The 13,623-nt window shown below is 35.3% G+C and overlaps 1 protein-coding gene across 12 annotated transcripts in view; it reads right to left on the reverse strand.

The window, feature by feature from the left end:
* PTPN3 (protein tyrosine phosphatase non-receptor type 3) overlaps window positions 1–13,623 on the reverse strand; it is a 178,587-nt gene that overhangs the window by 52,205 nt on the left and 112,759 nt on the right. For 11 of the 12 annotated variants that reach the window (XM_052704232.1, XM_052704227.1, XM_052704226.1 and 8 more), the window contains 3 exons: window positions 11,984–12,071; window positions 6,459–6,547; window positions 1,022–1,085 (listed from right to left, as the gene is read on the reverse strand). In XM_052704232.1, the coding sequence (XP_052560192.1) occupies window positions 1,022–1,085; window positions 6,459–6,547; window positions 11,984–12,071 (241 nt within the window). The remainder of the gene's footprint in view (window positions 1–1,021; window positions 1,086–6,458; window positions 6,548–11,983; window positions 12,072–13,623) is intronic. The other variant, XM_052704235.1, reaches the window with a different exon arrangement.

Genomic DNA, 13,623 nt, shown 5'->3' on the forward strand with positions numbered 1-13,623 from the left:
GCTTTCTTCACGATCTTCCACCTTCCCTACTTACAGCCTTATTAACTTGTTTTCCTCTGTACTTCCAAGCAAAAGACCAACACAACATCAGCCACTGTCAGTCACAAACTATTCAAGCAACCCAGCGTTCAAGAAAAATGCAATAGCAGTCCAGCTGCTCCTCATTCCCACAACAGACTTTTCAAAGCAGCATCATTAGAGTACTGCAAGTATGCAGACTGCTGCCCTACGTTTCAAGCAAAAGGGAGATAAAGGACAAGGGATGACTGTACCTAAAAGTTTAACTTTATCTGGTCTGTTTTTCATACCTACTAAGAAAGAGTAAAAGGTCTTGTAGTCAGACTCACTTTCTCTACAGTTCTGCAGCTCTAAGCATGACACAGCACGCATTAATGTTATCTCATATAGGCCTACAGTTATATAAGAGATTGGTAGAACAAATTAAGGACTTTGAAATGTCATCATTTAATGAAAGTTCAAATGATTAAACTTCAAAAATGCTACTCTTTTCAAAGGTGACACTGGTCTCCAGAAAGAGAACTTCAAGCAGAACTTTTAGCAGTAAAGCCTTAAAACCATTACACAATGATGCTGCATTTCTCCAAATTCTATAAAATTAAGCAGATTTAGTAGATTCATTGCTGTGAGGTACTCCACGGGGTGCAGGGAGCAACAAAGAAAAGAGCAGCAGCTAGTAACAAGTAAAACGCTAAGTTATTAAGCACTGAAGAAAGGATGAACAGCTGTGTTTCCCTGAAATACACAATGGAAAAGATACCAGAGTTAGAAAGATGTAGTCCAACAGACTGAGGGTGGAAAGACTCCAAGTTGGAAAGGAAACAAGAGTGGGAAATGAGTGAGCATAAAAGAACCACAATAGCAAAGGCAAGTTGATAAAAAACAATTTCAAAAGGAAGTTAACATAACAGAGCACCTACAGGTCCAGCCATCTGTTACCTTAAGTTTAAAAGGCAAAAATTTGAATACAATTGCTTAAGAAAAAAGTGAAACGACTACTTACATGTTTTTGCCGTTGTTGTATAAAAAACTTTTTCCTTTTAAAGGAAATTTTTAATATGTTCACCCTACAAGAGAAAGGCAGACCTTGAAACACTAAATAATATTTGAAGGGAAAATAATAATAATACAAAAATAACATGGTGTGCAGCAAGCATAAGAGATTACAGTTGTTAAACATTCAGTGAAAAATATGCAATCATCTCCTGTATGTTGAGTGGCAAATAGACGTTAAGAAACTCAAAAAATTTTAGCTAAGGAGGAAAGGTCTTTTGAAAATTAGGGTTCTTCCTCATTTACTCTTTAAATAGCTCACATAGCACTTCTTTCCCACCAAATCTATTCTTGCAGTAAAAACTTGATGACATCCTTTACCAGCTGCACAAATGTTAAATGTGTCAGGTTTGTATAGCTTAAGAATTATATGACAACTGTGACTAAAAGAACAGAATTTAAGACCTTAATGACGTGACAAGATTGGTTGAACAGTATCTAAAATTGCCCAGAAATTTCACAGAGCATTAAAAGATAATGTACTCCTCTTAACAACAAAAGCATTGTAATCATAGTCAAACTTGACAGATGAAAACTGTAAGAATGAGTGTTAATCTTTTTTTCACATATTATTAACGCTGTAAAAAAATACAACAAACTATGTAGCTGAAATGAACACTTTTCCATACATATGTGGTATGAATAAAGATTTTCTAAGACTAGGATTACACTGGAATTGGCGCTTAAGGATATAATCAAAATGAAAAGTGTTTATCAGTTTTGCTAGATTAAATAAACTTCTAGGTTCCCACATGTTTTCCTACAGCTAAACAAGATTTTTCTGAATTCTTAGTTCTTTTCTACAATACTTTTCTTCAATAATTGAAATCTACATGTTCTGGAAAAAAAATTCACTGTCTGTAATCAGGTGGAACCATATGGATAGAAGAAAGCTATTTCAGGTCTGATCAATGTTTGTGGAAAAAGCAATCTATACCACACAAAAGATTTTCAGAAGGTTGGTACTAAAGGTCTTGAAATATTCTGTTAACTGCTAACATTTACAGCATCTTAGATTTCCAAATACAAAGTATATCAAAGATCATCTCAGTTCTTAACACGGTTTTCACATCACTCAGCAAGTAGAACAGCAGCATATAACCCATTCTCCATTCCTGTGCAGGATGCACTGTCACAGAGCAACTCTCCTTGTTCACAGAGCAGATCATATATGCAAGTTACAAACAATTGAACTGAATGAACAATTCCTACTATTGTATAAAAGGGGTGGAAAACCAAACCTGCACTCTTCCAAAAAAAATATTTTCCTCTATCAATTACAGAACCACAAATGAACAAGAATTTCATTCATAGTATTCCTAGGCAACGAAGTTGTTGTTCAAGGTACTGAAAAATTTAAAATAATATCCACCTTTTTTGTAAGGACAATTCTAGAAATATCTGCTCCACTTGACTTGCTGCCTCAAGTGATAATGATCTGTACTGTATATCTGTAAGCTCTGCATTCCCGTCTTGCCCACAAGTCCTATAAATTTGTAGTAGTACTTACTGAGGTGGGACTCATTACAATCTATCTTAATGTTAGTGCTACTCTGGCTGAAGCAGTACTTTTCTAGTTTCTTTCCTTTCATGTTTCTTTACTTTTGCTTACACTTCAGCGTTTGGAGTTGTTCACGTAGTTGCTGTCACTGCTCTTACACTAATGCGGTGCCAGCAGGAATACAAAATACAAATGAGTGACCTTACAGACTAAGCATAACATCCTCCAGCTAACAACAGAACGGTAGCCAGCATCTTAAAACACCAAGACTCTCTCCATCTCTCCCCACTTCTTTTAAAACAATTTTCTGCATGACCACATAACCACTTCATGTCAAATCAAGTCAATAAGTCTCTTTTATTTCATTGTATATACAACATACCTCTCAATTCCACTCATTCTTAAAGCATAACTAAGCCTATTTAATTCAGTGACAAACAACACTTTCTAATCTGACAGTTTTATGTAACATTAACACAAAATCATTTGCAGCACTACGCCTATTAGTCAAGGCAATGTTCATGTACAGCACAAGTCACATACTAAAGCAAGAGATTAAGGCATTGAAGGATTTAGATTTAACAAGGGTTTGAAGGTGTCACATACAAAATAGGAGCTGAATGGATTGTGGTTATTCTAACAGGTGGCTCAGCTGCCCCTACCACTTACCAATCATCTGTCCAGTGAACATGCAGCTTTCATGAAATATCAAAAATCACCATTTATTTTTAAAATGCTCAATAGCTGAAGCTCAGTGACAATGACACATTTTTGGCTCCTGTCTTTCTACCATTCACAAAGGTCAAAGCAGATTTGTCACTCACTGAACCATAGTTACTCATTTCTGAGCACCATGGAGGTTCTGCTGCTAACAGCTGGTATTTTTTGACCCAAGGAAAAATACTTCTTAAATGTAATTCTTACGGTTTGCCCTAGGAAGATTCAGTAAGAAAGCTCCTGTCAAATGTTATCTATGTAAGATTTAGTTCAGAAGTTTCTTGATTTTAGCTAGCAATGAAGCATATATTCCTTTAGCAATTTCTCTCAAGTTATCGCAGCAAAGAATCCGCATCCAGTGAACAGCATATAATACACTACCTTTGCTGCTGATGTAGAACAGAGACCAGCCTGTATACTTTTGCCTTTAAGATATTTTACCTGCCAAACAAACCTGGAAATGATCACATAATAGTAAAGCACCCCAAGAATAATTTTCTAGAGAATATGAATTTTTGGGTTAAATCCAAAGTTATTTTTAAAACTGCCTTGACTTGTGTTGCCTCTGCCCGAGTGCTCAGCTCCTTACAAACTTTGCTTTCATTGAAAATCCTCCCTTTACCAAGGCAGGGCAATCTATTCACTGCCTCTCTGTTTCCAAACACTTTTGGTTCCCTTTGACTACTACCATACAGCACAGTTGTATTGATATCCATTAATGCTGCAGAGCACTGTGGTGTTGGAATGAGTGCTTTGACGGTGTTTGCTGCCACCTTGAGTTTCATCATGTTTATGATGGAGCCTCCCTGGTTCACAGGAAGAGATGACTTACTATAGGCAGTTACATAAAAAGACTAAATAACAATTCCAATTGTCTGAATAGGTTTTTGCATTCTCAGGTACAGTGTTTCATGAGGAGCCTCCTTCATGCTTTTAACACAACCAACATACATTAAAACTACAGATACTGCCAAAATCTATTCCACTTTGACGTCTAAAAAGAAATTGAAAGTATACACTACAAGTGCATACAATACTAGCTAACATACTTACCTGACTATTTATTTATTTACTTTTTTTTAATGGGTAAGGAGGGATTAGAATGGAAGAAATGGACACAGTTCCTGAATCAATAACTATAACCTACTCTGAAAATACCTAAAGTCATCCCCTATGTAGTGGGATTTATGCCCTTCATTCCTAGCAAACACAACTGAGTAGGAAAGCTTAAAACAATTACAATAGCAGTTAATTGAAACTACTAGCACCCATAATTGCTGTTTCAGGAGAGAAAGTTACTCAAACTGAAAAAATGTTTTTGTTCCCACCCCAATTCTTTCCTTGTTTTGTTTTGTTTTTGTCAGTTACAGTTTTATGTGCAAAATGTTTTAGCAGCTGTGTTTTATTCCTGAAGAGCAAGCAGGAATAAAAGTATGTAGATTGCTTCAAAAGTAACATCTCCTAACATGATAAAATAGGAGACATTATGGTTGAAGAAGTTCTTGAATTATAGGATGTTGTGCATTCCTCTTGCCTTATGTGCTGTAAAGCACTGTTTCCCTTCTATAAAAAATACATACTATTGGATTTTAAGATGTTGTCACTATGGTTTTCAGGTGTTACTATTGCCTGTTCATGCCAAGGGTCACTAAAGTTGGCACAATAAGCCTTGCAAAAGATAGAAAATATGCCTGCAGTTGCAAATTTTTAAAATCTGCAGCTGTTTCAAGAAGCTGGGAGATTGACATATGAAAGGATGGAGCTCAGGGCACAAAGATGAGAGATAAAAGTTTTCTATGCTGTAGTGTGCATTAGAGGAGGAAAAAACCCAAGACACTACTGTGGTATATGAAAGCATTATTCACATGCATTTGTGATGGCTACAGTATATTTAAGTTGAAAGAGAAGTCACTGCAATGAAAAGAAAATCCAGAGACTACATGGTACATTTACCATTCAAATTTAAATGGAAACCTATTTTATTATTTTATCCTAGGAAATACCTATTAGATTATGCTCCTAATGATCTGAGGGAAGAACTTGTGCATTTAAGGAAGATTGCTTATAGGCACTTCTTGCATAATCAAGATGCAAAAAGTCAGTAAACTCACTGAAATGCATTATCCTGTCATGAACACAAGAATAGGCTTCCCAGGGAGGTTATTGAGTCATCATCCCTGGATGTGTTTAAAAACCATTTGGATGTGGTGCTCAGGGACATGATTTAGCAGAGGGTTGTTAGAGTTAGGGTAGTATGGTTAGGTTGTGGTTGGACTTGATGATCTTTTAAGGTCTTTTCCAACCTGAGCAATTCTATGATTCTAACTTAATAGTTTTACTGAAAATTTTCTCCAGAAAAACTGTTACAAATTATGTGAAGAAATTATGTATAACATGATAAAACTGTACTTTCTAATCTAATTACACTTATTTTAAAGAAGAGGGAAACGTTCTTTTCTTTCTAATCCAATCAAAAAAACCTAAGGAAAAGCCAAACAACTATATCACTTGCCATTCACTTAACAGGTCTTACTATAATATAAATAAACTACATAAATACTATTCATAATGAGAGCTTCCCTAATTTCTGATGTCATTCACATTAGACATCATATATACTCTTTTTCCTATAGAGAATATTTTCTAAAATGCTGTCAGATATTGTCAGAACCACAGTACAATGAAAAAGTCTCTTCCCCTATAGACTCTAAATCTTACAAGTTACCATTAGACAGCCTTGTCTGATGACATCTAAAAATTTACGTGTTGACTATTCCTGTTTCAATAAATCCAATATTTGAAGTAATTCACTCTGCATTTCTATGAAGCGAATATCAGACCATTAGCTGTTGAGCTTCCTTGTTATGCTGATTTAAACAGAAACAAAAAAGCCACCAAACATCTTTATGAACAACAACAGCACACATCTTTAAAACCACAAGGTACTCCTATTTATACACTGTCACATCTGTGTGAATGGACTCAAACAAGATTTCACATAGTTCAAGTAGTTCAAAAGTCCTTAAGAATTAACAAGTTTCATTTTCACCTCAGCGTAAGGAAATATGTTAATTCATAAAGAACAAAATTTCTTTGAAATAAATGTTAAAGCAGGTGAGAATACAATTTAAAAGACCAGATATAATTCTTCAATAATAAACGAATTTACCAGGGATAGAAGCTTGTGCAGATGAGCTTTCTATACACAGCAATTCCACTGGATGCAATACCAATCATGAGATCTAGATTATGGAGATCCTGCAACAGAAAAGTACTGTAAGAGCAGAAGCATAAGTTTGTGTGATTCCTATTAATCTACTTATAAATTCATTTTCAAGTTTTCTATACTTAAAATATAACTCCTGTGGCAAAAATTCAATCACTTGTTAGGATTTATTATTTTTTTTCCCATCTTTTCTGTGATCCTATCTACTAGGTATTGCTGTCACTAAAACAAGCTGTAATGCTAACCTAACTATATTAGATATTCTTTAAGACACTAAAGTTTCCAGTTTCTAACCTTACACTAGTTCAGCACTGGTAAATAAGCTGAAACATTTCTCAAGATCAGCCAGTCAAAATTTTCGAAATGCAACAAAATTCGTCTTATTCTAATCTGACCTCCAAAGAGGTCTTACCAAAGACTGGGCAAGAGGTAGCCACAATTCTGCATATGCTAAACCAATATGAACATGTATATGAATATTTGATACACAAAACTGAATCAATTGCTAATTAAGAAAGAAACATGTGTTAGCTTAACATGCTAAACTGGAAAGATGCATACATAATTTACAATAGCTTTATGATTACTGAGACAGTAGAGAAAAAATAGAAGCTTAAAAATAAAACAAAAATTTGAGGTTTACAAGAAAAAAAGAGAAAAGCTGAATGCTTAATTTGAGGTGAAACCCAACCTGATGTTACAGAAATTACAAGTCCTGGCTTACATTTTCTCTGTGATGGACCTGTGATATTACATCATAGACAAGTTTCTAAACAGAGCAGAATATGCACATATATCTACACAAGCATAGAACCCACTAGTTAAAATATCAGGTCTGACTCAAATGTAGCTTCAGATTACTTTGCAAAGGATGGCCACAGGTTCTATTAGAGCCTTCAGTAGCTTAGCTGCTCCTCTAGATGGTACTCTGTGCTCACTGAAATACACGTAATTCTCATATATCCAATTCCTATTTCTTCATATTAGTAAGATGAATAATAGACCACGTGCCACATGAACTAAAAACAGTGAAAAGTCTCCAGCAAATCCTTAAATGGTTGAATAAAACTGTGATACAGGTATATGACTGAATTAAGCTGAATCCAATTTGCAACAGTTTACAAACCTGTGAAATATCACAGTACTTCACAAAGAATGTGTATAACCTAAATATTTAATAAATAATACAACAGCACTAAAAATTGACAAGAGAGACACCATTCCTATTTCTAAGAGTTTAATAAACGAAAATTATATAGCTAGCTGTACATACAAGCTTAATCTAAGAATAGTGCAGAATTCACTGAAATGATGAATAATTCCCTGCAGCAGCAGGGCTACCTGCTGCCCCACTTGTCCAAAGGCAGCTGCTACAGGAGGTGGTTGAACCACCATCTGAAGATGCTCCTGGCTTGCCACAGTTTATGGCAGCATAATACAGAAATCCAGAACTTGCACCTCTTTACTGTAATGTGCTGGGGAAAAAACTAAATAGTTTTGGCAAGGGAATACATCTAATTAACTGCTTTTGTCCTGATACCACCTACCTAACACAGAGCAGAAGCCTGTGTTACTGGAACTTGAAGCCTTCTCCAAGTTCCTGCTTTAAAGAAAAAATAATATTAAAAAAAAATAATAATAAATCAATAGTCTGAAGGAAAAACAGCTTAGGAGAAAAAAAAAAGAAAAAGAAAAAAAAAAAAGCCTAAATAATTTAAATAATTTACCAGAAAAAGAACTGTAGAATCATAGAAAATTCCAAGTTGGAAGGGGCCCATAAGGATCACCGAGTCCAATTACTGGCTCCACACTGGACCACCCAAAATTCAAACCCCATGTCTGAGAGCATTGTCCAAATGCTCCTTGAACCGCATCAGCTGGGGGCCATGCCCACTGCCCTGGGGAGCCTGCTCCAGTGCCTGACCACACTCTGATGGAGACTCTTTTCCTGATGTCCTGAGAATTAGCTAAACACTTGATGGAGATTAAGTAGGCCAAAGCACTCTATTTTTTCTAGAAGCTGTGCCAAAACAAACTTCATATTCTGCCTCTACCTCAGTCCAAATACCTAATCTTCCTTGCTTATTCATTTAAGGAATTCTTCTGTATTAAACAAGTAATCTGAAAACAAGATCTTGGACCAGCGTAAAGAAATAGGGTCTCACAAAAGAAAGATGAGGTAGATGGGCACTTCCCTTTCAAAGCATCTGTGCTACTGAACTGCGCTAAGAACTGTCCCACATATACTTCTTTTTCCTTCTTTCTTTATAGAGATAAGCACACGAAACAAACAAACAAAAAACCCACAAACAAGGTAAAAAATGATCATGTCAGTGATCTTGTTAGTTAAATATTCATTGATTTTTAATTTCAAATGCAATCACCAATAAGACTTTTGTAGACATGGAAATAGCATTGATTCTGCAGGTATCCCTACAGTTTCTATAAGTTCCCCTCCAGAACAGAAACAGGTTAATATCAGAACAATTATTCATCAGATCAGATAGTGTTCTAAAGTAAAAAGAAGATATAGTACAGAATTCAAGAAACCTTGATATAGTTTTGAGGCATTAAATTTACTCCTGAGTTTCTTAGTATCAGTTCATTTTTTAATATAACTGAACTCTGTTTAAGACTCTACTCAAAGTGTTCTGTTTGGTTGTTAGAAGGAAGCACACACTTGAGTTCTGTAGAATGTTTGACTTCACGTAATAGAACACTAAGATTAAGTAAGCTAGGCATTCGTCTGATGTTTCACATCATCATCATAGAATAGCCTGGGTTGAAAAGGACAACAATGATCATCTAATTTCAACCTCCCTGCTATGTGCAGAGTCACCAGCCACTAGAAATATCATCTAAAAGCATCCCTCTCTGAACCACCAGTACAAGAGGACCAGTTTCTTCTGTCTATTGGCATACAGGCAAATAGACATACAGTTGGCACACAGGCCAATACAGTTGTTACCCACTTTCTGTGCCACATAGCATATCTAAGACTAAGATTATTTTATCCACGAGGAAAGCTGAATTACAAGGATTCACAGAGGAAAACCTTTCAAAATGTCAGTTTTGTAACTAGCCTCTGCTAACACCTGTTCAAAGCACTGGGATTTGGCAAGTCACAAAGGATGATTTGAAAACAGAATTAAGCAAGGAAGGCTATGAAGAGCTATGCCAAATACCCCTGTCAAAGCTAGGGTTTCATGTAATAATCTCAGTAAAGATATGGTGAGGGAGAGATATGTAACCTTCACTGCAGACTTCAAAACCAGAGACCATTTCAGCAGACTTGTTCAAACTTCAGAAAAGCATTGTTTACAACTCACATGAACTACCAGATGATGCCAAATGATGAATACTCTTCTGTAGGACTGATGCTGCAGCACAGGCTTAGCAAACTTAGCAAATGACAGAGTATCTACCAGGACAGAACACCAGGAATGTCCACTCTGATGAAACCCAGTACTATTACTTTTCTCATAGGCTTTGAAAAATAAATGAATTGCAACAAAGGTATTAACTCAGATGGAAACAGTAGCAAAACAATATGCATCTTAGCTGCCTGGAATAGAGATGCTTTGACTCAAATGTGTACTCTATTTGATTCAGATAATAAAAAAATACTGTTTGGTGTCAGGTAGGGTAGGTGACCATGACTAGTAGTCAGCCATCCTGTGCCATTAGATACAAAAGAATGCACTGAAAATAAGAAATAGACTGTTTAAGCAGTATTTCCAGAGAACGATACTATTCTGAACTGAAATCTTATTTGGCTGAAAAATGTCTCAGGCCACTCTGAACTGTCCTTCCTATTTGACACTGATCTCTACTAACATCCTGTGTATATTTTAATAGCCTACAATTCAAAAAGTTTATAGGAAATTTAAATAACTTTAGAAACTGCATCCCATGAATTCTAAGAGAATAGAAGTTTGTCTCATCATTAAAGTCTGGAATTTAAGGTCTCTTATCAAACAGTAAGCGACCAAAAAAAGTTAAAAGGCACAGACTGATGAACTAAAGGCATACAGGGAAATCTGAGGTGTGATGGGTAAGGGGCTCTTCAGCAAAGCACAGATTTCACAGAGATAACAGAATGGACAGTGAACCCAGACGAAGCCAGATTTAAGATACTCATTTAACATATAAGGGTAAATTTTTACATTGACAAAACACAGGGTCATAGCACGCATGAACAAATTTCCGGTATCGCTTACCCACAACCTCCACATTTGAAACAATGTATCTTAACAGTTATCAAGTAAAACTGGCCTCTCCTAATTCCCCTATCAGTTGTTATGAGCATAGTTTTCACATTTTAATCCCTTCAGTCTTTTCCTTCCCTTTCTACTCCCGCGTTCCCTTAAAAATGGCCACTACTGTTTTTTAAAATAATTTTTCCATGAGTATGAATGTAATTACAGTGGCTTTATACGTGAGTAGTTTAGGGATCTTTATTGATTCAATGCACTCATTCATTTGTGATAGCATATATAAAAAAAAAAGAACAAATTTTACTTAGGAAAGAAAATTATCCTTTCTATCCACTGCACAAGGTTGCAAAAGATACTGAAGACAATTTAGCCCAACCATTCATCCCCCACCAAACCACATCTTGTAGTGCTACATCTAAAAGTTTCTTGAACACCTCCAGGGACCGTGACTCCACCACCTTCTTAGCAGCCTGCACCACCGCCTCACCACTCTTTCTGAAAGACATTTTTCCTGATATCCAACCTGAACATCCCCCAGTGAAACTAATGATATTTTCATTAAAATCCTCAATATCAGCATTATCAATAAATCTCAATGAATGTTCGTAAAAACAGCAGTCATCTTCATTAAGGAGCTCAACCTTCTGCATTGCACTTCACTAGGTTTTTATGCTGCAAGCTATATGCCAGAATAGTTCACTAATCTATAAGAGCACAAATTACCATTTGTGCACCAGGATGCAAGAAAAAGAAGCATTGGCAATTCAGACATTGTAATTAAACAATGAAATGCCAGCAGACAATGAAATGCTAGGACATATTTCTCATCAATGAATACACTGTGTCTGAAGGGTTTCAAATACATCCCTAGTGGTTACCTACCACTTAGATTCAGCCTATAGTCAGTGGATACGGAAATAAAAAATGGGTCAATATTTTTAATGCTGTGTAAAGAAAATGAATGCTGCTTATATTAAGACATTCATAAACTTTAGTAAATTTCTTAAGTGAAATGTACTGCAGCATTAAACTATTATTAAGATGCATTGTAACTCCTTTGAGATTAATCTAATTTTTTTTATTTATTGTAATTCCAGAATCTAAGCTACTCGGAACATTTGAAAAAATATCAAATTCAAAAGTTATGCATGGTAAAGTCAAGAATAAAATTCTACTGTTTTTATTGCTGTATATATCTACAAGAATGTGTATACAACATTTTCCAAGTGAAATACTGCAATGTAAACATACTCTACCACTGTGCAATTCCACTCCATAGAATTCAAGCGTCCGTGCAATATTTATGTAGCAGGACTCTGCTTCAGATTGCTTGAGGCCACTGAAAGAGGGCAAAAAAAAAAAAAAAAAAAAAAAAAAAGATTTAGACCATAGACAAAATAAAATACATAACATCAAATTTATTCCAAATGCAGGAAAAAAAGAAAAAAAAAGAAAAAAAGAGTCTACTATCCAACATCTGTGAAAAACTTCATTAAAGAGTTCCACAAAGTACTTTATTTAGTAAGGACTTCCTAAGAGACTCTCAAAATTGCCCAAGTCATAAAACTGTGTCATTGCCTCAGACATTCAGCACTTTTCAGAAAAATCTTAGCTGAAAATTCTTAGCTGTTTTGTTTAAAGGGATAAGGAAACAAGGCCACTATAATGGCTTCTTTTATAACAGGAACCTGTATCTACAGCCATTATATACTGTTTACTATCTCAGAAGGAAGTTGTTAAGAAGAAACATTAGAAGCAGAAAACTACACAAAAGTAAAGGGAAAGGAGGGAAGAATATTAAATGTTAATATTAAATATTAAATGTTAATATTAAATATCAAATAAGTTAATATTACAAAACCCAACAAGTTAAATTTAAAATCAATAAACAAAAAGCTATTTTTTCCCCCTGCTGTTAGGTGTGAAATGTGGTGCCAGACATGCAAGGATTCTATCTTCTACTTTTTAAAAAACTTTTTAAAAAACTCTTTAGACTCCGACAGACACCTGCTTTCAAAAAGAACTCAAAAATCCTCACACATCAAATTAACTTTAGAACTTCACAGAACTTCTACATGGAATCTATTAGGAGCTTTAAAACACAAAAAATCAAAAAGTAACCCCTACATAGTTCGTTCTCCCCTGCAGCCTACAAATTATTCACCTGAAAGGATTGCAGCCTAAAGAATATCCCCTTAAGCATGACAAAAAGGTATTTGCTTCCAACAAATTGTAGGGCCATAATTTTATTATCTGAGAACTGATTAGACAACAGAATACAAAACCTAATACTACTCTAATACTAACATTGCTCTAATACAAAATCTGCTGTGGGCTACTGACATCATGTTGTGCCAGCAATAATCCTGGTCTTGCAGCACAGACCAGTGAATCAGACACTACAGCATACTAGAGAAACTGTCAGAACAAAGATCAAACAATTACTATCTACCCATGTTTAAGAAGAAAAGCCTACAGATACTGTTGTCTCATGGCTACTACAAAATGCAGGAAAAAACAAGAAAAAATGCCCATTAAATTATGTTAATTAAATGTGATTTAAACTAACAACCTGTAAGAAAAACATATAACGTTATGTTACATTAGGACACTAGATAGAGAGACATTTCATATAAAGCAGTAATTCTAACTTTTAAAGGAGTAATTGCCTTGAAAATCAGCCACTTCAAGATACCACCTTCTAAATTCCAAACCATACTAATCTTCCCTGGAACTGCCATTCTAACAACTATCAATCTTCATGAAAGCAATCAGAAAGACGAAGTTATCTTGAGTAATAAAGCCATTGTCAGCAGTGTGACTTGAGAATGTCACAATATTGGAATAAGGACTGAAGGGGAAACAAAAAGCTGTTTGCAGATAAAGTTCTT

The sequence above is a fragment of the Tympanuchus pallidicinctus genome, unplaced genomic scaffold (assembly GCF_026119805.1).
Source record: "Tympanuchus pallidicinctus isolate F22 unplaced genomic scaffold, pur_lepc_1.0 scaffold5, whole genome shotgun sequence".
Classification (NCBI taxonomy): Eukaryota; Metazoa; Chordata; class Aves; order Galliformes; family Phasianidae; genus Tympanuchus; species Tympanuchus pallidicinctus.